This window comes from Falco naumanni, chromosome 12 (assembly GCF_017639655.2).
Source record: "Falco naumanni isolate bFalNau1 chromosome 12, bFalNau1.pat, whole genome shotgun sequence".
Lineage (NCBI taxonomy): Eukaryota > Metazoa > Chordata > Aves > Falconiformes > Falconidae > Falco > Falco naumanni.
The window spans coordinates 17,206,849-17,229,019 of NC_054065.1; the positions used below are offsets into that span (position 1 = coordinate 17,206,849).

Here is a 22,171-nt window from a genome sequence, read left to right on the forward strand (position 1 = left end):
GGAAATTCCAGCTCAGAAGTCTTGTTTGCCACTTTTTGAAGGGAATACAGAACCAGCAAGGTAACATGATGCAGTTTCTTTAGATCTCTAAAATCAAATAGTCTTTCCAGGTCCTTCTGCATAGGGAAAAGATCAGCTACTGATGTATCTCTATTTACCTGCTAGTGGCAAGCTTAATTTTTATTAAAGCTTTATTGGAAATAAACCTGCCAGTAACAGTAAGTCAGACAATGGTATTTAAAAAAATGCCAGTTGTTCTAAATGCCACTTTTTATGCCTTATTCATAGAAGCTTGATGTGAGCATCCATTCTCAAAGAAACCAATTAAATGGAATTAGGTCCCTACCTACCTTTAAATATTTGCACGTCTGAACCAAAGTAGGAGCAATACTTAAGAGGAAAAGATACTGTTCTGCATCACGAAGTGTGGCAAAATCTGCCCGTTAACATGAATTTGAATAAAACATTTATCTTTTAGAGATATTTGGGGTTTTTTCTTATCAGATCATTGATTTATTTTAATACTTGCTCTTTCTTCAGCATTCTTAGTTTTACCAATTTTATAAATGTAACATTTTTCACATGCAAATGTACTTTGGGATTTACTTGTGGGTTCCTCAATGCACTGTAATCCTGTTGACCCATCTTATTGAGAAAATGTTGTCCTGCAACAACCTGGATATGCCTTAATCTTTGGCAGAATTGGGATAATGTGTCATAACCCATAGATGTCCAGATAAGAACTGGCTAAACTGATAGTTTTATGTATGAAATGTTCAATAACTATCACATTTCCTGCCTAACTATAATCATCGCTGAAAGTTGAACAATTATAAGGAGAAAGTGTTTACACAAATAAGACAGCTGTATAGCCTGAAGTATTAAGGGCTGGTGGGGAAAATTACATACTCATACAAAAAACGTTATGGAAAACTGTTTGAATGGACCTCAAGGTAAAAAAAAAACACCAACGTACCAAAACTATGCTCTGTTTGTTTTCCAAATAAACTGATTCATTAAAGGGGTTCTTGTGTCAAACTCTTAGTCTGCCCTGGTCATACAGGTATTGAAAGTATTACACACACAAAAGACACACAGAGACCAGACATCTCCTAGCAATCTACATATGCCAAAGTTTTTTTGAAAGAATTCTAACCCCAACCTGACATCAGCTTCCTCAGCAGCCTTGGACAGATCAGCTGAATGGTTCTTATTTATCTATCTTGTGTGGCATTACAAGAGAAAATTAACACTAACTGAGTGCCCAATGACAGATGCATGTGCCTGTGCTACACACACTTCTACTGTTGCCAGTACTACAACTTCCTCTCTCCATCCAAGCATTGATTTTTCATTTCAAATATAAAGGCAGGAATGAAGCCAGAGCATATGGCACTTTATGGTAGAGCAGTCTTTATAAAATTGCATTTCACAGCTAGCATGTGACAAGCACACTTGTCAAAACCTGGCTAGCCTATATATTCACCTCCAAACAATCTTCATGACCTTGCCACATGCAGTCTTGTATCGGAAAGGATTTAAAACTTTTTATTTGCTTAAATAAACTTCACCCTTAAAAAAACCTGTCCCTGGCCTCCAGCTGTTTCTGAAAAAACAAACACCCCAATCTTCAGAAATCTTTTATAGAATAAAAAGACATGGAGATTGCAAGCTAGTGTATATCCTTAATATTTGCATGATCATGTTTTTAATTTAGCTAATATAAATAATTTTAAATGTTTTCTCTTTTATAATGAATGTACGTGACAGTCTTTTCTTCATGGGTTTCTTTTCTTCATGTACCATAATACCTGGCTGTCTGTTTTTATCTCAGTGCAACTATCAATGCTGCACTTACTCAAAGTTCAGCAGGAGCGTATGCTTATATGTTAGCCACGTGCAGAGAGGTAGATATGATAAGAAATCTGGATAAAACAGAAAGAAATAGGGCTGAATATTACCAACAAAATCTTAACAGATCAATTGTTATCGCCATTCTCCTAACCTTTTAAAGATTTCTGTGAAACCCTAATAAGTAGAGACTACCTGAAAACCAAACAAATAGGTCTGAAAATCAGTAGAATAACTCTTCCCTTATATCACTTTCGCTTACTTCCCATCCTTCAGGAAACAATGATTTTGGAAGCCGTAAAAGGAAGCTGTTCATCACTGAAATGTCATGTCATCATTTCTTCAAAAGCCTTCCATAGAAAGACAGAGATTTAAGACGCCAGAGTAAAGTCTTTGCTTAATCCAATTAGCATTTAAATATTTGAATCAATAAGAGACGGAAGTTGGACTGGGCTCGATGCCAACTCTGAGAGCCATGCCTTTTGTCACATGTGGTCTCAGTTGCACTGATGTGTTACCGAAGAGTAGTAAATGCATCAGAATAGTAAATGTCCATGACACAATCTGGGAGCTGTATAAACTTAAAATCTTTATCTTCTATGGAAGCAGCAAAAGGAGTAACAAGATTAACAACAGGGAATGATTTCCTGAAGTCTCGACTGATAACGATATATTTAAGATGCCTACGATGAGACCCATTAACCGGTAGAAAATGGCAACTGTGAGTTCTGTGTGTTTGCACATTACCTGAAACAGTTAACAGTACTAATATTTAATCATCATAACCATGACAAGGCAGAAAAAAAACCCCACCTCAACATTTGTTTTCCCTATACCATTTGGAAAACAAGCATATAGTAAGTGCATTTGCTGGAAGTGCTTATGCTTAATGAATCGCCAACATTGCTAAATTCAGTGCAGAGACAGAGAGACACAGACACAAAGGAGAAGTAGTTTCTAGAGGTTTTCTACTAGAAAGCCCATCTGGAAATGTCTGCTTAATTAGGTGGTTATTTGGCCATCAATTCAACGGTGCCTAAAAAATTTACTTGCTTATTTATCGTAAATGATGGCAGCAAGGCAAAAAAATAAGCATCGTAAGTGTCTTCATGAACCACGTAAGAAAGTAACCTTTACCAGCAATACCCACATGGAGAATACTCCACTCAGCTCTTCCTTCAGTTTCTTGGCAAGATTACAAACAAATTCTTTGAGGTCTCTTTAACACATCTGTCCCTGTTGCTCTGAAGTGGATGAAATAAGCACTCCTGGTCAACAGAGAACTCAGGCATTCTGCAGGCATTTGCCAGACATGACAAACACATGTGTACCTCATGCACGTTCTGTGAAGTAAACTATGGCCCCCACCCATAAAAGTTGATGAAAAAATCAGCTTCTGATGAATTTCAGATGGTAACTTTTTCTTCCATAAAAGCACAAGTCTGGAAGGAAGATAAGCAGTTCAAAACCAATTGGTCTTCACATGAAGCACATTTGTAATCCTCACTAGAAGAAACATTTGGCTCTGTTATTTGTAAGGGCTGTCACCATGCCTTATCAGATTGTCCAACCAGTTTGCTGACGGGGAGAGCGAAAATATTTTTGCTTAATAGCAAACCTCAGCTGTGATGCAGCCATGTGTTCATTCCCTCGTGATATTCAGTGTGAGCTCTCCTGCCACCAGGATTCCATTTAGCACCCTGCAACATTTTTTTTTTTCTTAAACCAGTCCAGTGATGTGGTACAATAACGTAAGCGAAACAGATCCTTGCATGACCCCATGTGCCCACTGAGCAGATAGTTCTATTAAAGCAGCCAGTAAGTCAGTGACTGGGCAGCAACATCCCCAAAACCACTGTTGGATTCTCCAAGGTTTAAAGCGAATGACAGAAAGGGGCCCATCTTTAGGCCATATATACTTACAGGAGATCAGGAAGCCCAGTTTCAATCCAGGGAAAACAATGACTTGTCTGAGGGGGTTTTGTAAGTCTTTATTAGCCCCAGAATCTTATTTGCAGTGTAGAGGCCCTATCACAAACTAAATTTTGCCATACCAGATGCTAATAGCCACAGCTCCTGCTCTTGGCTTACCGTCTTCCAGTGAATAATGAATCTGTCATGCTGGGGATTCTTTCTGTGTCTGGGAAACTTACAGCTTTGTTTTAGGGAAATATAGCAACACAGTTCGCCACACTACTTCAAGCAGCTGCTTAATTCAATCTGTTGCTCTTTAATTCTTGCATATACCTCTTATGTCCACTGATAATACAAAGGCACCTGTCATTCTTGCCCAGAATTTATGACTGTGAGATCAGCAGAGTGACCTGGTCTAAGCGTCTCTGGGCACAGCGACGCTCTGTTTGTACAGAACTGGAATATTTGTGCAATCTGAGGCACTGCAGAGGGGTGGGCTGATTATATAGGGTGATACATAGGTGCAACAGACTTACCATCCGAAAGCTGTATATCTCTTACTTTGCTAAATAAGAGATTTTGGTATAAGTTTGGCCATTCTCAAGAAAAATTGAATGCAAGGTGATCAGTGACATCTCTGTATATAAGACAAAGTCTTTCTTGTTATCCTTCTGATGATGAATAAACAGAATAAACCTAAGAAGGGAAAAAACCCCACCACATTTCTATAAGTAAACAATTAAAGTAGTCCTAATGCTTTGGGACAGTATTGCTAAATGACTATCCTGGATGTTCCTTTCATCAGCTTCTACAGCAGAAAGAACAGGGTTTAAAAAAAAAAAAAAACGCAAACAAAAAATCACAAAAAAACCAACATGGAGAAGAATGTGAGAACACCATGACAGAACAAGGACCCTTCGACAGTTCCTGCTCGATTTTCATCTGACTGGCTGTTACAGGCACAGTAACATTTTTATAACTAACCTGTTCTTTCAATAATCTACATTGAAATGTTGCTCACACTTAGCTCAGTAATAGCTCTGTCCAATGAACATGCAGAAACAGTGAAGCCAGTGTAAGAATCCAGCAGTACTGAAGAAAATTCTAATCCTACTAAATCTGGCAACACAAATCTCTTACGTAAACTGTGATTTAGAGGACAATCTGATCATCTGGGAACATTAATGTGTTTGCAGTACACAAAACAAAAATGGCAACTTTCCATTCCAGATTTTGTTTTCCATTGCATAATGTCTCAGGAAAGGCATCCATTGCTAACAAAATAGTTTTGGTATCAACAAAAATGCTTCTACATGACAATTTCATTATACTGAAACTGTATTTTATGTTAGTTTTGTATCTTAGGATTGTATGTTAGTTTCAAAGCTAACCTTAAGTGCTTCTTTGCCAAGATTGCCTTGAACTGTGGTGCATCTCAGAGGTGCAGGATAGGGCTTATGATCTAAATTTAAAGCAACGGGTGTCCAAAACAATGTTCCGAAAATGGGCTTTTCTGGAAGTTGGCTGTTATATCAGCAAATTTTACAGATCTCAGAAACTGAACCCCTCACAAGGCTAAGAAGGTTTGAGAGCTACAGATGGAAGATCCCAAGCATGTACAAACCACCAGAACAACAAACCGCTGTTTGTATCCACTATTAAAAACATTCAAAAAAACATCCAAACAAAACATGTCCTCCTTTTCCAACAAAAATACATTCTGACATGCAAAAGCAGCTGCCCAGTAATAAGATACAGGTGCACGACAGCTCTATTCACAAAGTAATTATGAACAATGGATCATATTATTTAAATCCCTGTTGTTCTTAAAATCAGTTACAAAATGAGGTAAGAGTTCATTCAGTGCCACTGTTTACAGAGTGCAATAAATATTCAATTCATACCATGTATTCAAGAATTACAGTCATGCTTTTGAAATCGAGATACTGGCAAGTTTTAGGAAGACAAGAAAAGAAGTTTTATTCACAGAATAGAAAAAAAAAATCAATCTTACAGAACACACCCATGAAGGGTGAAAAGTTCAGAGTATCAGAGAATCTGCCACCTGAAAACGCCACACACACTGCTGACAAGCACTGGCTGCAAAACTTGAAGCCAATTATAGACATTTTCTTTTCATCCCTATAAAGGAAGTGCCATAGAGATGTATATTAATGTTAAAATTCTTTGAAGTGTTTGGAAAAAAATGGCCACCACCACGTGGAAATAATTTTGGAGGTTGCCAGCTATCACCAGCTACCTAAGCCCACATACCTCCATTCAATTGTTAAGGTAACTGAAACTTTTAAGAAGAACAGCAGCAGCACTGCTCTCTTCTTTGGGGAGACGCAGCTCATTCCACTATCCTGACAAAGCTTCTTAGTAAATATAAAATGCTGAAAAGAATTACCATTTTAGCAGCTGCAGGATGTGAATGCATTTGGAACAAGGAACTTTGGTGACAGATGCCCAATAATGGATAGTTAAGGGTAACAGGAAATGTCAGACAACCCCCTTTAGAGGACTGCTTCCAGTGCAACCACAGCATGGCAGGAGCTAAGAGCAAAGAGAATAATTATATCCCCAGTATTCTTTATTTTCTCCCACTAACACATAGAACAGTGATTGTTCAATCTCCATTAGTCATGCAGTTGTCTCAGTAATAGATATAAGAACAAAAGGAAACCTAAACCAGAGTATCTATTCATAGGGAAATTCCCATTGACAGTTTTTCGGTTACAGTTGAAAGAAAGTTGCAAAAGCATAAGGGATTGCCAAATGGGGATTGCTGGGAGGAGTAAACACTTAAAAAGGTCTAGTTAAAACCCCACCAGAAATTTAAATAATACCATTTTTTCCCTTAAAATGCATGCACTGTGAACATTTATTACTCTCCATAACAGAAATTGCTTTCTTAAGTAGAAACTAACCAAAGGACAAAAGAAACGCAGAGCAACGCTCAGCCTCTCATGTTCAGAGAGGCTCACTTCAAGTCTTGCATCAAACCAATGCTGAAGAGAAGGCAGCCTGTTTCAATCTGTCAGATCTGACACGTATATAAGGAATTACATCACAGAATTCAAGAGCCAGTTTCAAACCAAGTATTTAAAAGCCAGACTAACTGAGGAAATGATGAGACTGAGACCTGGCTTTAGAAATAGATGCTGATTATTTTATTGCCTTGGGCCACCAGATACCCTGTGTGAAGTCTCCTTAGAACCTAACAAGGGAATAGCTGATCAGTCTTACTGTCAAAGAAAGACCTGGCAGAGTAGCACACTAGATTTCAGTAGTTAAAAATACTTGTGATTTAACCAACTCTACTGTAGGCAGAAACAAAATTCAACAGGACACTCGGCGTTAAAATCTGAAGAACATTACTTAAGAGGGGAGGACGTAATACTTTGGGGTGAGAGTAATTATAAATACCTATAAGCAGAGAACTAAATGAAGATACTACTATAACGAGGTGATACAAGCTCATATTTTATACATCTAGAAAGTATTACTATCAGACAAGTGGAAGACTCAAGATACTGCCAAAGAACCAAAGTTTTAATCTCAAAGATCTGTGTTATAATGGTAACAGTTTCAACATATCCACTAGGATCTTCTCATTCACTTCAAACTGTATCAGTTGCTGCAAACCATTACCTTTAAATACCAGTTAAAATAAGTGCTATACGAACAAAAATCAAACATTATGTACATTTCTAGGCAAACAATCAGGCTGTCTTTACCTCTTATCGCATTCCAAGCAAATATTTTCCAGAAAGCAATATTCACAAATTATTTTCAAGAAAAGTTACTGTACAAAGACACAAAAGTTAAAGTTCATAAAAAGACTAGTCAATACAATTAGACAGAAGTTTGCTTGTAGTTCTTCGTATCCAAGACCTTCTTGCCACACATTGAGCAGATGCCTATAAGTACACAAAAGGTGTGTAAATTTTAAAATCATAAAAGTTTTTCTTCAAAAACATAGTTGCTATGTTTTTGTAAAGATCATGTTCAAAAAATTGTTTAAAAGAGTTCTCATTGACAATCTGTCCGTGCATTTTCTCACCAGATATTGCAAATTCAGCAGTAATAATGAATTTAATATAAATTAGTATTTACAGCATATGTGTAATACTGCCACTTGAAAAAAAGGTTCTATTTTGAGAGCGTTATGATTCACAATACTGCCCAAAGCCTCTATAATTTGCTGGAATACTGGAAAAGAGTCAGGAAAGGCTCCCACCTGGCAAACAGGTAAAAACTCATGAAGTTCATGAGTCCTGTAACCAAACCAAGGCCTGAGATAAAGAGAAAGCAGCTAGCCTAGGAAAATATAGTCACCAACAAACTGACTGCTAAATGGGGATTAACAAGTAGGGAGCTTCAGACAACAGAGAGTGTCGATTTCACAGAATTAAGCTATTTTTAGAGTAGTAGAAGTGAGAAACAATGGACACCACAAATACTTGAGAGCTGAAGTGAAGATAACCACCGATGTCCCACAGGACTTTGACCTAAACCCAGAGAATGACAAGTCAGAAGACTACAGCAGCAAAAGTACACATGTCCAGCAAGGGCAGAGGGGTGCATCGTCTCAAGGTTTCCCTCTTCTTCTAAAGTAGAAAGGTGTTACATCTTTTGTCTGGTAAGGCCACATCTTGTTTTACAAGATCATTCAACAGCAGACACAAAAAAAGTCAAGCGGCAACTATTCTGGTTAACTCTCTCCAAATCATGTGCTTTCATATATTGACATGATGTGACCGGTCACATACCGACAAGTCCATTAGGAAATAGAACAGCAGGGTACATCTCACATGCTTTACTTTGGAGAGCAAAATCCAGCCCACATGCTGTTCACTTCAGGTCTAAATTGAGCAGTAATTAACTCTCAGTTTCAGAGATACACAACATTTGAAGCGCTAAGCCATATGACCGCATTTGCTTAAAGAAACACGTCACAACCGTATCTTTGATGACTGGAACTAGAACCTAAAGCACTTAAAAAGTTCTGAATTTTATGGAGACCAGATCCAACCTGGAAGGCTATACAAGCAGACGAAGACGAAATCCTGAAGCCCACCCAAACCAGCCAGCCATAAGTTTAAGAAAGCAAAAAAGGTTCTACCGTATGGGATATGGGCAGCCATCTGGCAAGCATCTAGCAACCAGAAAAGGCAAGCCTCCTACAGCAGGCTGCTAAAGCACTGACTCAGTACGCATTTATAGAACAATTAAATTTCATACACAAAACTTACTACTAGTTAGCTGTAGCTCTGCATCTAGCAATTGGATCAGCCCATGTCTCTGTGCTATGTGCATTTCTTGGTATTAACAATGTAACTGAGTTCATGTCACTTTTTCCCCCTCCCCACAAATTACAAGTTTAAGCCTTTTTGCTTTCCTATTCAAAATCGCAACACTAGTAGAAGTTTTATATCCTCAAGGCTCTCCATCAGATTTGCTTGAAATTCATTTTATTACCCCCTCAGGAGGTTTTGAACAGTTTTAACAATACTGAAGACTTACTGTGAAGACTGAGATAGAAACCTTCTGGGTATAAGCAGAATTTCAGAATTTTGTAAGTACAAAAAAGATTTTATATATTATGCACTGTACAGTGCAATATCTTGCTTTCTTGGAACGATGACTGTATTCTTCTTTTTCATTTTTCAGTTTCACCTTAAGCCAAGCTTGACTTATGATGCATTGACCATGTTCATAACTGGACCAGAGACTCCTTGCAGAGAAATTAACCTTTCAGTGACTTATGTTAAGCCACTGAATGCCTAAGAGTACACGCAGGCTCAAAGACAACCGTAAGCATAATTTGCCTTCAGAGACAAATTGCTGAATTGCTTTTACATCTCAATTTATTCTTTTCTCTTTGCTTTTTATTCCCAAGGTATTCTACTTTTGTTAAACTAGCCTAATGCTTTACCAAGATTAAAAGTTGTTGTTTTGTGGGGTTTTTGGGGGGGAGTGGATGAGTCTGGGGCGTTTGGTTTTTGGTTTGAGTTTTCTTTCTTATTTGTTTTTTGAATGGATTGGGGTTTTTAGGTTGGTTTTTTTTTTTTCGAGACCACTACTTCCAGTTTTAGATTTAGCTATTATAAAAAGAGGAGAGGGGATAATGGAGCAGAAAAGGGACTGCAACAAGCAATTGAGTTTTACAGAACCTAATAATTTTTTTAAAACTAAGAAAACCTGAACTTGTTAGATGACTGTTTTCTATGCAAATGCCAAAACTAAGTTTACAATTATTCTTCCAATTCTAGTGCTTCAGATACCAGAAAGATTCTAAAAGAAGCAGAATCATAGAATGACTTAGGTTAGAAAGGATCCCCAGCAGTCTCTAGTCCTGCCCACCCACTCAAAACACAGCCATCCTGGATGAGGCTGACTCAGGGCTTTTCAAGTCAAGCTCTAAATGCCTCCCTTAGAGGTTCTACAACCTCTGTGGGTCCCCGTAATTACAATATTTAACCAGCCTCACAGTGAAAATGTGTTTCCTTGTACGTAATTAGAATTTTCCACACTCTAATCTGTGTACATTTTCTCTTATTCTATTACTACGCATCTCAGAAGAGTCTGACTCCACCTTCTCTATGCCTTCCTATTAGTAATTGAAGACAGCAGTTGAATCTAACCTTAGCTTTCTCTTTGTATGGTGAATCAAATTCAAGAGTTCTACTTGTTCTCTAATTTCAAACCAAACTGGGGTAATTTGGTACTCAGTGAAACTCACCTTTTTTATAGGCACATCCTTGACAATAGTGAGACCCTGGCTGATGGACAGAACTCTTACAAATCCGACATATTGCAAATTTATTCTTTCCATAAGGATCAAATCTGGGAAAAAAGAAAAATATTTTATTTATATACCTTGAAATAAAGTATTTCCTCTGCCACATCCCCAAAAGTCTAAGCCAGCGGGCACAGACAGAAACTCCAGCAAAAACTATGATTTAGAAGAAGGACATATAAAGATTATTTCTAATAGGCTGCAGAAAAGCTCCCACTTTCCCTGTTAAGGGATTTCTTGCATTACGGACAAAAACTTAACAAAAGAAGAACTAAAAATATGTCTTTTTTTTTCAGATACCATACTGTATTGAACTTAAACACCTCCCAGAAGCATAACAGAATATCCCCTGCCCAACATTAAGGAAATGCTTGTGAGATTGTACCAGCAATCTCAGCACAGAAAAGTAGCCCTCCCGGCTCCAATCCTAACAGTGAGAACTGCAGTAAAACAGTTGCCCATGGTCTATGGTTCACCAGAAAGCACCCGTGAAACATGTATGGACATGCTTTTACAAACTAATCAAATGACATAATCCACACAAATATACTGGGTTTTTTAAATGTATTTTGGACAAGTTTGAGCAGTTGCCCAGATATGGAGGAAACGGGCTATTTACAGCAAGCTGACTTCTTTAGCCAAATTCAATATTAAATACTAACCTTGCCTTCTTTGAGGTCAGTGCCTTGTTTTCATTTAACTTGCGGCCACCGCTTTCTACAAAAAGAACAAAAACATGAACCAGTAAGTTTTCCAGTTCCATACTTAAAAAAAAAAAAGCTTAGTTGACAGCTTTTACACATGTGCAAAAAAAGTCACAAAGAAATAAACCACACAGCACAGCATTAAAGCACTGCACAACAGCATGCCTTACACCGTGCTCTATTTGCGTATTGTCATTACACACAAGGAGAAAAATCCCAGGCAAGGTCAATACGGAACGGCTCGGGACAGGTATATTCCCGGTGCGTTAAATCTGCGTGGGAGGGGAACTAAGGGGTTAAAATTAACCTGGTCAACTATTTCACATTCTAGCCGTAAGAAGGCGAGATAGCTCAGGTGCCCAACCTAGAAAACAAGCGTTAAACCTCCTCAAGGTTACCTGTCGTGTTTCTCGCACCATCCTTCCAGGTATCGGGAGTGATCACCGTACCCAGTTTCTTCTCGCCTACGTAAGGAGACATTACAAAGAAACGAATTAAAACCGTACTGCGTTAGCACCGCGGCAAGCGCCGCCTACGGCAGAGCGACAGCCGCCGGGCCCGCCACCAACAGCCCACCCACTGAGCCCCAGGGACGCCGGGACCCCCAAGGGCAGGCCCCGACGGCAGGCCCCGGCGGCCCGGCCAGGGCCCTCACCGCCACCCCGGGCCGCCCGCACTCACACTTCTCGCACACCATGGCGCCGCCGCCACAACACCGCCGCCACAACACCGCCGCTTCCGGGCCCGCCCCGGAGCTGACGTGTGGGGGGCGCCGGTTTCCGTTGCCGGGCGGCCCCGCGGCGGCGGCGGCGCTGCGGTAAGAGGCGGACCGGCACCCCCCCGCCCCCTCATGGCTTGGGGCAGGTGCCGCTGAGCGGAGGCCTGCCGGGGGAGCGAGGCCTGCCGGGGGCCTGCCCGCCGCCGCCTCCCGGTTGAGGCGGGAGCAGCGAGCAGCAGCCCGGCCTGGGCGCCGGCGGGGCTCCCCTCGGCCGGCGGGAAGGGGGCTCCCCTCGGGCCAGGCGGTCGGTGGCGGGGCAGGCTGCTGCTGCTGCAGCTGCGGGTTTGCCGTCGGTTTTTAAGCGAATGGCGTTCTTCTGCCCCAAAATAATCGCTTTCACCCCCAGCTATGTTCAGAGCTCTGCCTCGGGTGGTGCCACTAGGCAGAACCGTGTGGTGCTTCTGGTGTGTTTCAGTAACGGGGTGCGACTTGCTGTCTTGCAGGTGGCCGCTTCACGGGGAACACGATGAAAGAAGCAGCAATAAGGAGGCTCCTGGCTGCCAACCTCCTCTGCGTCCTCTCGGTTGTTCTGACAGCGGTTGTTCCGGCTTTCTTCTGGGACGGATTCACGGTTTTGGGAACACACCTCACGTGGCTGTGCATTTGTTCTGGTTGTGTTAGTACCTTTAATATACTGTTGCACTTAGTCCTTAAACCGAATCTGTCTCCTAAGAGAAGTTCGTTTGCTCACAAGGTAAGATTTCTATTCTTAAACTGTTATCAGGCCATACGGAGGGGAAGTGGATTCTTTCCCTAAAATAATTAAAAGACAAAGACGACATTTTTTGTTGATGAACTCTTGTTTTCCATGAATGAGCTGCATGTAGCACCTTTTAAAATAAGTTCTCCGATATTTTAGTGATATTAAACTTTATCTGCCTGTAAATAACCTGTTAAGGTAGAGCGATTCTGTGCCTTTCCTCTTTCTTGTCGATATATTGTTTGTAGTCCTAGCCACTGATCTTCTTACATGGTCACAAAATTGAACAGGGGCAGAACTCTTGTAGTCCAGCTGGGCCTTCAGTGTTATAAAAAAAACTTCTAGCACGCATAGTTGTAAGTTTGTAATAACTCTAAAGAAAGACAAACAGTTTTTAGAACTTGAGACGAAAGAGAGACAAGTTTAAAAGAAAGATAATTTAAACAAAGTTAGTAGATTATAGAAAACTATATGGAAAAGTATTAGAGCGGCTGCATTTCCTTGAATGGTGAGATTTGCGTACAAAAGAATCTAAATCCGGGAGAAATTCTTCCAATTACAGTTTGTAAGAAAAGCACTGAAGGTATGAATCCCAATGAAATAGATTTGAACAGAACAAATCTGGAGCAGCACACAACTTGTACAGGGGTGGGGGAGTATACCAGCGTTTTGAAGTCACATGGATAGTCTTTTACTCCTAACTTGTGGAGTCAGCCAAGATTTGGTGCTCTGATGTGATTCTTAAGCATTTAAGCAAACATCCTTGAAAGCAGTATCTTTGTATGCAAAGCTTCTGTCTAGTTTTGCTGAATGAGTGGGATGTGAAATACATAAAATCATTCTGGAAAAGAAGTATCTTAGCCATCTGTGATTTAAAAATGAAGCAGGCTTCATGTTCTAGGTGAGATTTCATCCCAGCCTAGCATAAGGGATAAATATTTTTTAAAAGTGTTCAGTGAAATGATGGAGATTTCCATTGGTGACCTGATCAGAACAGACCTAACCAGAACTGTTTATCAGGTGGCTGTGCTTCTGTATGATATAGTAAGTACCCAGGAACTGTCGTTTACATTCATAGAAAATTGTACTTGTTTTGCAGATTCATAGAAAGTCATGGACACTTCTCAGATGGGTTTAGAATTTAACATGCCAAATTGAAAATGTAGTGGGTTTTATTTAATATAATTTTAAATGTTACGTTTGATTCTGAATGTGTTTTTTTTTCCGTGTACATATTTTCTTGCTTTTAAATACTTTTTCACTTTCTGTGAAAGGTGCCTTTTAATGAATGGACAGAACGGAACACTCAGATGTAAAACAGAAATGTAAAAACATCCAATAAAATTATCTCTGTTTATCTTGTCATTTCCAGTTATATTTTTTGTATGATTGCCTTATTATAATAGAGTGCATGAAAAAATTGTAGATGTGACATCATAGTTTTTAATTAATTATTTAAAGTATTAAACACAGGGAAGTCTTTTGAAGTGTGCTGTGCTGTTATACTGTGCTGTAGCTGAAATTGAAGAGATGGAGTACAATGCTATTGATAAGATCTAGACTGTGTATGTTATTTATGTTCTCTTTTCTTTTGAAACATTTTTCTGATATTTTATTGCTCTTTTTTAGATATCCAGATTTCTAAAATGCTGTATATACTTTTTCATGTCTTGCATACTATTTCATGCGATTATTGTTCTTTATGGAGCACCTCTCATAGAGTAAGTCTGAATACTCTTTATTTTTCCCTAAACATTTTAAGGGGCAGTTCTTCTTGCAGATGTTGGTATAAGTACTTGTGTATTTTCCTGGTACATTGGAAGCTAAAAGATAAGCTCCCGGCTGGGGGAAGAAGGGTGGCTGTTTTGGTTTTTGGTGGTTGTTGTTTTGTTTTTTGTTTGGGGTGTGGGTTTTTTTGGTTTTGTTTTGGTTTGGTTTTTTCTTTTGTAGAAGTTGGCTCTTGCAATTTCTGTGTATTTGGAGATGTATTGTTCAAGACTGTTATAAACAACTCCTTTAATATTTATGTTAAGTATATGGGTACAAATGTTATTCCAAGTCTTATTTCTTCATTTTCCCCATAAGATTCTAAAACATGCATCTTGCATATCTTTTCTCCTTTTGATATTAGTGTGTTAATTTTTAGGAATGATTAAAAAAAGGAAAAAAAAAAGACATGAAGCAGCCTGATTTCAGAGAGAGATACTAAGTTACTGGCTAACAATGGCATCATGTAGTTTGGTTTCATGGTTGCTTCTACAACATCAAACTAGAAAAATAAATGGAATAATGAAGTAAATATCCAAGCGTACTTCAATTCAGAACTGATGTTCTATATGAGGTACATTGTGTTTTTACTCTGTAGTAAGAAGAGAATACTTTGTTCTTCCACGTGGTTTAAGAAAGCATGCATGCTTTAACAAGTTGCCGTAGAGGGGTGGGTGTTTTTTTTCTCAGATCTTGGAACGCTTAGAAAATCAGCGACTGCCTCACTTGATTTTTGTAATATTCCTTCTTTGTAGGTCAGTGACTGAGACATTTTTGTTTGCAGTTCTTCTGTCTACCTTTACTACTTTACAATGCTTATGTATGCTGGGACCAAACATACAAGCATGGATACGGGTATTTAGTAAAAATGGGTAAGTTCTATTCTGAAGTTTCTGATTTTACCCAGAACAGAAGTGAACAGAATAGGTGTAAATAATATATAATGGAATTTTTTTGCAGAGAAGGGAAAACTTCCTGAATTATGGATGCATTTCATATTTGTAATTACAGCTTTGTGAAAGCTTTTCTGGCAAAGAAAATGATTATTTATTTTGAAGACACTGATTCTGAAAACTGCCTTTTTATTTTTAGTGGCCAGACACTAAATCTCACTTTGTATAAATAAAGTTTCAAATGCACATTTTACTGGTGTTAAAACCCTTGTGTATGTATGACGGTTGTGAAATAGAGGAGACCTAAGACTGAGCTGTACAGGGACAACCCTGCACATGATCCAATAGCACCTTCATAAATACAGCTTTGAAGTAGGAATAACAAGCCAAAAACCCCACTATTTTAAGAGTATTTTAAACTTGAATGTAATGGTGAAAATTACATATCATTTGCTATGGTCTTAACTATGTAATCTTTACCCATGCTTTTTTCAAATTTCAAAGAAAGATGTTTTTATTGTCAGAGTTTTCAAGGATTATGTTTTTCAAGAGTATGACTGAAGTAAAACAAGCCTTCTTACCTCATTTTCACCTCAGTGAGAGCCTTGATACTAGCATGTATCAAGGATAATGTATTTTTCAGAAGTATTCTATATTCTGCTGTTTTTCACTCACTAGATAACAGGATTGTTGGGACGGTGAAACATAAAGACGTACATATGCTTGAGATTTAATAATAAGATGTTGGGCATTCCTACCTTTTTAATAGTTCATAAGGGTGAAGTGTCATTTCAAAAGTGAAAAGTTGTGTAACACTGCTAACCTGTGAAGTTACTTTCCATGGTTCTGTAGAGGAGGGCAAAAGTTGACTTTTTATAGTAGTTTCAGGTATTGACTTTTGGTTTATCTCAGTTTTCAGCTTACTGTAAACTATCTTGAATCCTTATTCAAATCATTTATGTTTGTGTTTTTATTTTCAGTGGAAGGGTTGAATAGACTTTAATAAAAGGATGGAGTTGTTTAGCCAAAACAAGTCATTGCTGATTCACTTAGTCATCTTTGAAGGTTTTGCATTTGGAAATAATAGTTGAATTGAAGTAACAGATGTTTGACAATAGTCTGTCTTTGCGCCAGGTTAGATTTTGAATGCCTGTCAATTTCTTTTTTCTTAGTCTAGATCATAATGTTATTTCAGCGGAATTATTGTATAGGAAACAGAGTTGTCTTGTTTTGACATTTTTGCTGTGACAACCTGTACATACTTCTTACTAGTGAGCCATGTGATGTTATCTGAATAAAAATGTCTGTTTAATAATAATTTTTATTTAGACTGGCCTTTGAATGAAAATAGACTACAAAGAAATATCGTAGCTTTTTTTTTTTTTTTTTACGGATTGTAGCAAGCTGCTCTTTTAAAAACAAAGTCCTTTGTGTTTTTATTTGACCTCATGAATGAGCTAGAATGTCTTGCATTTAGGCATGAGCTGAGTGTGTAGACATGATGTATTAAAAGGTTGTCTGTCTTAACCGTATGGAATGAGGTGGGACTGATTGAATGGAGGAGAAGGATGCTTAGGTAAGATCAACACAACAGTTTGCTTTGAAATACGAGTTTAGTGAATTAAATTGCACTGGAACAGCAAGCTAGAAAGTCTGATTAAGGGTATAGCTTAGTATAAAAAAGGTATGTTTTTAAAAAATATCTATACAATTTAGACTTAAGCAACCACTGGCACTTATTTTTGTTACTCTTATTTGCCTGTGCAATATTTATAAGAACAAAATGCGTTTGTGCTATTGTCTTTGCAGAAAAATAAAGACATCTAGAAAAAGAAAGTTTTTCTTGATCTATCAAGTGTAAATAAGTAATAGATATTAATTATCTAACTATTGCTCTGGATAGCAGGTGACTATAATTAAAGTGGCTTTTTCTGTAATTGTTGGCTGCAATAGCTTCCTGCATAAAAACCTTTAAAAAATCTGTTTTCAATTGCTGATTTGTATTGCTCCTTTTGGAGACTGTTTATTTCAAATCATTAGTCTGAATAATTGTGTTGAAATTTCTTGTATAACAGCAATTATAAGATGTCACCTGGGTAGGAAATATTTGGAGCTTGCAAAAGAAATGGTATAAAGCCATAATTTTAGGGCTCCTTCCAGTTTTCATTTCACCTACTTTATCACTTGTTTGTGAACGCAGACTTGGAAGTGTCCTTTTTAAAGGTAGGCATCATCAAATACCAAGTGCTGCTTAGTAGTTCAGTCCTGCTGCAGCCCAGAATTCCAGATCTTGTCTATCCTGGAGCTGTCCTAGTAAATTCTTTTGTTAGTTAATCTCTTAATTCAAACATTATTTAACCCCTTTAAATAATACAATACGTTAAGTGTTGTGCCACTAGTCGTTATTTATTATCCTAAATACTGCTACTTTTATCTGCAGAATTATCTTAGTCATAGTTTATTCGTAGTTAAAAATAAAGAAACCTATGAAACTCAGTAGTTTATAAATGTTGTTAGCCTCAGACAAATGAGGGGTTTATATGATGAGTTAATGGGTTAAAGAATACCTGCAAAAATCCCTGTAGTTGACGTTCCACAAAGAAAAGAGACTAATGTAAGCATTGTTCCTTCAGGATAATGCTGGAGGACAAGTCCAGTTTTATGTCAGTAGCCAGTGTCCATGCTGCGGAGTGGCTGAATTAGCAGCTCAAATGGCTGCCAAGTTCTTCACGTGGGCACTGTGCCTTGCTAATTTTGTTGTTTTGCTTTTGGATTCAGTCTGATATCTCCATATGGTGCAGCAGTATGTGTGTAGATTTACCAGATAAGATGCCTTGTCGGGTATAAATGTACCTCAGTCAGTCCTCTGTATATTCTGCTGGCTCTTTCATTGCTTTAAGGCTGGAGTGAATGTTCTCTTTGCCATGCCACCTAACAGCTCTCTGCTTAGTTATTCAGCTTCTGAAAATAACTTACAAGAATTTTCTATGTGCAAACTCCTAAACAGTTTTATAGTTAAATCAGTACCTTTCCTTTTTTAAAAAAAATAATCTCAGGCTGGTAGGATTGTGAATTGGAGTGTTGTAAATTAAAGGGCTCATTGTAAAAGAAACGGTTCTGCTCAAAATGTCAAAGTTGCACCATAAATATTATAATCTGTATGACCTTTATTTTGCAAGCAATGAAGAATGTTCGCTTTACACTTGTGAGCTCTTTGGTCATCAGTAAATGCAGCAGTGAGTTAGGTATACTCAGAAGTAAAGTCAGAAATTTTAGACTCTTCAAAACAAGGTGTAGGGTTAAAGCTTTCATGTCATGCAACCCAAACAGCACATGTGAAGTTCAGTGTTTACTATCCACTTAGTCTTCTAGCTATAAAAATGCACATCTTTTTTGTTCTGTTAGCTAAAGCTACGTTTGTGTTTATAATCTGAGATGTAGCAAACTTCAGATTCACATCTCTTACCTTGCTGATCTGGAGCAGGGATTTCAACCTGGTTCTCCTGTCTCAGAACTGTGCCCTACTGTGTTCTGAGCTTCTGCTGTTCTTGTTTCTTAACCAGTACCAAGTACTCAATAGTTCATGGCTTGAGAAAAGTAAAGCAACCACTTGGTAGACTGATGATGGAAAGTAAGTGCTTTACCTATTAAACAGAAACCAACTTTTCTAAAACTTTTCAAGTCGGTAGTGGTAGAAGGCTATAAACTGCAAATTGAAGTCATTAACATCTTTTATGATATCTTTTATGTGCCGTGATTGGCAATGCAAGAGTTCTTTAGCATGCAGCAGATTTGTCCTACAGCCGGCATACTGGAACTTGGATGCAATGTTGTTGAAGGGCTGCAGCATGCAGGTTACCTTTATTTGCAATATTTCTTTTCTGCTGATGGAAACTTGCTTTGGAATATTCACGTAGTGGACTTCCGTTTTAACTCTCGAATTGTTGTAGTCATCAAATAGTAACATACCTACACCATAGACTACTTTGTGACTGTGCTTGCGCTTTTCTGTACAACCCTATGCTGCCCTGCTTCTTCCTGCAATGCACACAGTGTCATTGTGATATTTTCATTTGTTCAGTCAAGCAGTGTGTCAAGCTCAATAGGAGTATTTCCAGGTAAAATAAATAAGCTTTTGCAGTAAACATCTCGGGGTGGGGTGTGGTGTGGAAATTCCTAAATATGTGGTGTAGGAAAGATTGTGATTATGCAACTTAGATATAGCTTCTATCTTTTAGGAGAAACCTGCATGCAATTTATCAGATATATGGATTTTTATATTCTGAAAATTCTTGGAAGAAATAAAATCTAACACTCTGACATGGTAACTTCTGCTGTTGTTGAAATCCTGTAACACACTGTTTTTACAGAGCTATGTCCATCTGGGAAAACAGTCTACAGATTACTACCATGTGCACTATATTTGGAGCTTGGTTTGGAGCATTTCCTATTCCTCTTGATTGGGATCGGCCTTGGCAGGTTAGTATGTATAACTTTATCATAAAAATAAAAGTATTAGTTTTATGCTACTCTGAAACTGTACAGGTATATTGGACTTACAAGCTGTCGCTACAGGGTTATGCCAAACATCTAAAGTCATTGGAAGCATCAGTGTTTACAGTGCAAGGATGTAAATGCAAAATTTTTACCTCCATTTCTAACCGGTTCTTTGTTACACATTTGAGTGTTGCATGCAAATTTTATCATGAAATAGAGCTGTTAAGTATTTTGATAAGAAGCAGCTAGACAAGCAGGAGGAGAAATTTGAGATGATGAAGATGGCTCCAAGTTTGCCTTCGGTTTGGTAGCTTTTATTGTTTATGGGTAAGGAAGGAAAGATGCTTTCCTAGTGGTTTAGTTCCCTTCTGTCTTCCGTAAAACCACTTAACAGAATGCATTTTAAATGGATTTGGATTGATTTGTGGAAATGGTGTGGTCAAAGCACTGTGCTAAACACTTACCTTCTGATTTCAAAGGCAGGCAAGCATTAGCTTTGTAGTTGCACAACAATAAATGTGAAGCTGGCATTGCAGATTCTGTCTTTATAAATTCAAATGTCTGCTATTTTTTTTTCATATTTTTTTTGGCATGGACAAGTGATTCCATTAAACATTACAGAAGTCTGCAATTGCCATAAAATCTTCTTCCTAAGTGTCCTCAGTGAGTATTTTCTTTCCTCAGGTTACCAGACTGTAAACTGAGTAGTATCTACCAGGCCTGTTCTTAAGCAGATGGTTTCAAAGGTTTATTTCAGAAATCAGTAGAACAGTCAACACACTTTGCTCTCTGATATTGTAGACATTGTGGCTTACAGCTGCAATGGAAATCTGTCTTCTGGAAGTAGCTAACAACCTTCTTTTATGCCACCAGCCTTTCTTTACGACAGTGTAATGAGATATTAAAATTTCTATTATAAAATAGAGGTAGGTTAATACTTTAAGTAAAAAAGTCAGGTTTTCTTCCCTAAAAATACTTGGGCTTACTCTTGCAAGATGTTTCACTATCAAACCGACATAGGTCTGTGTTGGCACTAGTTAATTGTTGATGGGCATGAATGAAACCAAATGAATCCCTTGATTTTTGAAATGCAATCTCGTATCTTCTCATGAAGTCTTACTCACTTTCCTGTTCCAGTGAGAGGCAAGCAATTTTTTCTTGCCCAGCTAGGATTTTAAAATGGCATGTCATATCTAACAGGCTTTATTTTATTCCCAAAATCTCAGACTTTGCTAATATGCTGTGTATAAAAAAAATTCACCTTTTACACACTGGTAATAGAAGGAAAACGTCATGATTAAGTCAGTCACTAATACATTAAGACAGATACTTTAAGTACAGTTAATTTTTTTACTTTATATGTCCATTTCCCTATCTTCCCATAGTAGGAGACAGAGCTTAGGTAATGGTCTAGCAGCTTTTTCTGTTTGAAAACTTTTCCAAGTCAATAAAATTCAGACAATTTCAGGGTGTCAGCAGTCTACTTTTAAATTGACTGTAGTCCAGTTCAGAAGTGGAGTATGTAAAGCCACTTCTGTGAAGTTGGTTTTGTAGAAATGGCTTCAAATGAAAATGGCCTGCAGTCACTCACCTGAAGCAAACAAGGTTGGAGGAAAGAAAAGAGTACTGAGGAATGGCAGTAGAGTACTGGGTAAAGCTGCCTGCACTTTTCTGTAAGGCACCTGTTGTCTGAATTGCTACACTGATACATATGGCAGTTCTTCTTATGTTACTTTGCTGCTTTGTGGCCTTAAAAGAAAAAGCAATTGAGGGTAATATTAGGTTCCTTTTCTGCTAATCTATTTCCCAGTCCTTAGCTGTCTGCATTGGAACTAGCATCTTTTCCTGCAATCTGAATAGAAGAACTGGAAAATTATATGGTAGTAATCTTTACATAATGGTTGAATGTATTAGTAGAAGTTGAGAAATTTGTAGTACTATTACCTATATCTTACCTGATCAGAAAATGAGATGTCAATACGTCTTGTATATCTTTCACTAGAATTTGTATTTACTTCAAAGTATTTCAGACTTCTGTGGAGTAAATTTGGTACGAAATTCATCATTGGGAGTTCCAATTCATGTGCTAATGGCTAAAGCCAAAATGCTACTCCATTCTGAGTTATTCGTAAACCAAGGAAAATATACTGGTTCTTTACATGTACCTCTTGTGACACGCAACAAAACCAAGATAAATACAGATGTGTCAGAAAATCTTCACTTTATTTTCCATGTTTATGTTTGAAAAAATATTGCATACAG

General features: G+C 38.0%; 3 protein-coding genes across 8 annotated transcripts in view; 1 reads left to right on the forward strand and 2 right to left on the reverse strand.

Moving 5' to 3' along the window:
* SOCS5 (suppressor of cytokine signaling 5) overlaps positions 1 to 10,604 on the reverse strand; it is a 93,431-nt gene extending 82,827 nt beyond the window's left edge. For all 3 annotated transcript variants that reach the window (XM_040611702.1, XM_040611701.1, XM_040611700.1), the window contains exon 1: positions 10,514 to 10,604. The gene's annotated coding sequence lies outside the window, so the exon portion shown is untranslated. The remainder of the gene's footprint in view (positions 1 to 10,513) is intronic.
* On the reverse strand, positions 7,300 to 12,083 carry CRIPT (CXXC repeat containing interactor of PDZ3 domain). Its single transcript, XM_040611711.1, has 5 exons — positions 11,956 to 12,083; positions 11,673 to 11,738; positions 11,233 to 11,287; positions 10,514 to 10,617; positions 7,300 to 7,688 (listed from the first exon to the last, which is right to left on the reverse strand). Exons 1-5 carry the CDS (start codon positions 11,969 to 11,971, stop codon positions 7,624 to 7,626), a joined length of 306 nt encoding a protein of 101 aa, XP_040467645.1. The 5' UTR covers positions 11,972 to 12,083; the 3' UTR covers positions 7,300 to 7,623.
* Positions 12,024 to 22,171, forward strand: part of PIGF (phosphatidylinositol glycan anchor biosynthesis class F) — a 28,867-nt gene continuing 18,719 nt past the window's right edge. For 2 of the 4 annotated variants that reach the window (XM_040611709.1, XM_040611707.1), the window contains exons 1-4: positions 12,199 to 12,746; positions 14,382 to 14,473; positions 15,275 to 15,391; positions 19,783 to 19,891. In XM_040611709.1, the coding sequence (XP_040467643.1) occupies positions 12,519 to 12,746; positions 14,382 to 14,473; positions 15,275 to 15,391; positions 19,783 to 19,891 (546 nt within the window). In that variant the 5' untranslated portion in view covers positions 12,199 to 12,518. Of the gene's footprint in view, positions 12,092 to 12,198; positions 12,747 to 14,381; positions 14,474 to 15,274; positions 15,392 to 19,782; positions 19,892 to 22,171 lie in introns of those variants that run through there. The other 2 variants (XM_040611708.1, XM_040611706.1) reach the window with 2 other exon arrangements.

What these genes read in the sequence shown, in the direction of transcription:
- CRIPT (XM_040611711.1), bottom strand. An exon ending in TGGTGCGAGAAACACGACAG is followed by an intron (nt 11,288 to 11,672) that starts GTAACCTTGAGG and finishes TTCTTTTTGTAG; the next exon opens with AAAGCGGTGGCCGCAAGTTA. An exon ending in CTGACCTCAAAGAAGGCAAG is followed by an intron (nt 10,618 to 11,232) that starts GTTAGTATTTAA and finishes CTTTTTTCCCAG; the next exon opens with ATTTGATCCTTATGGAAAGA.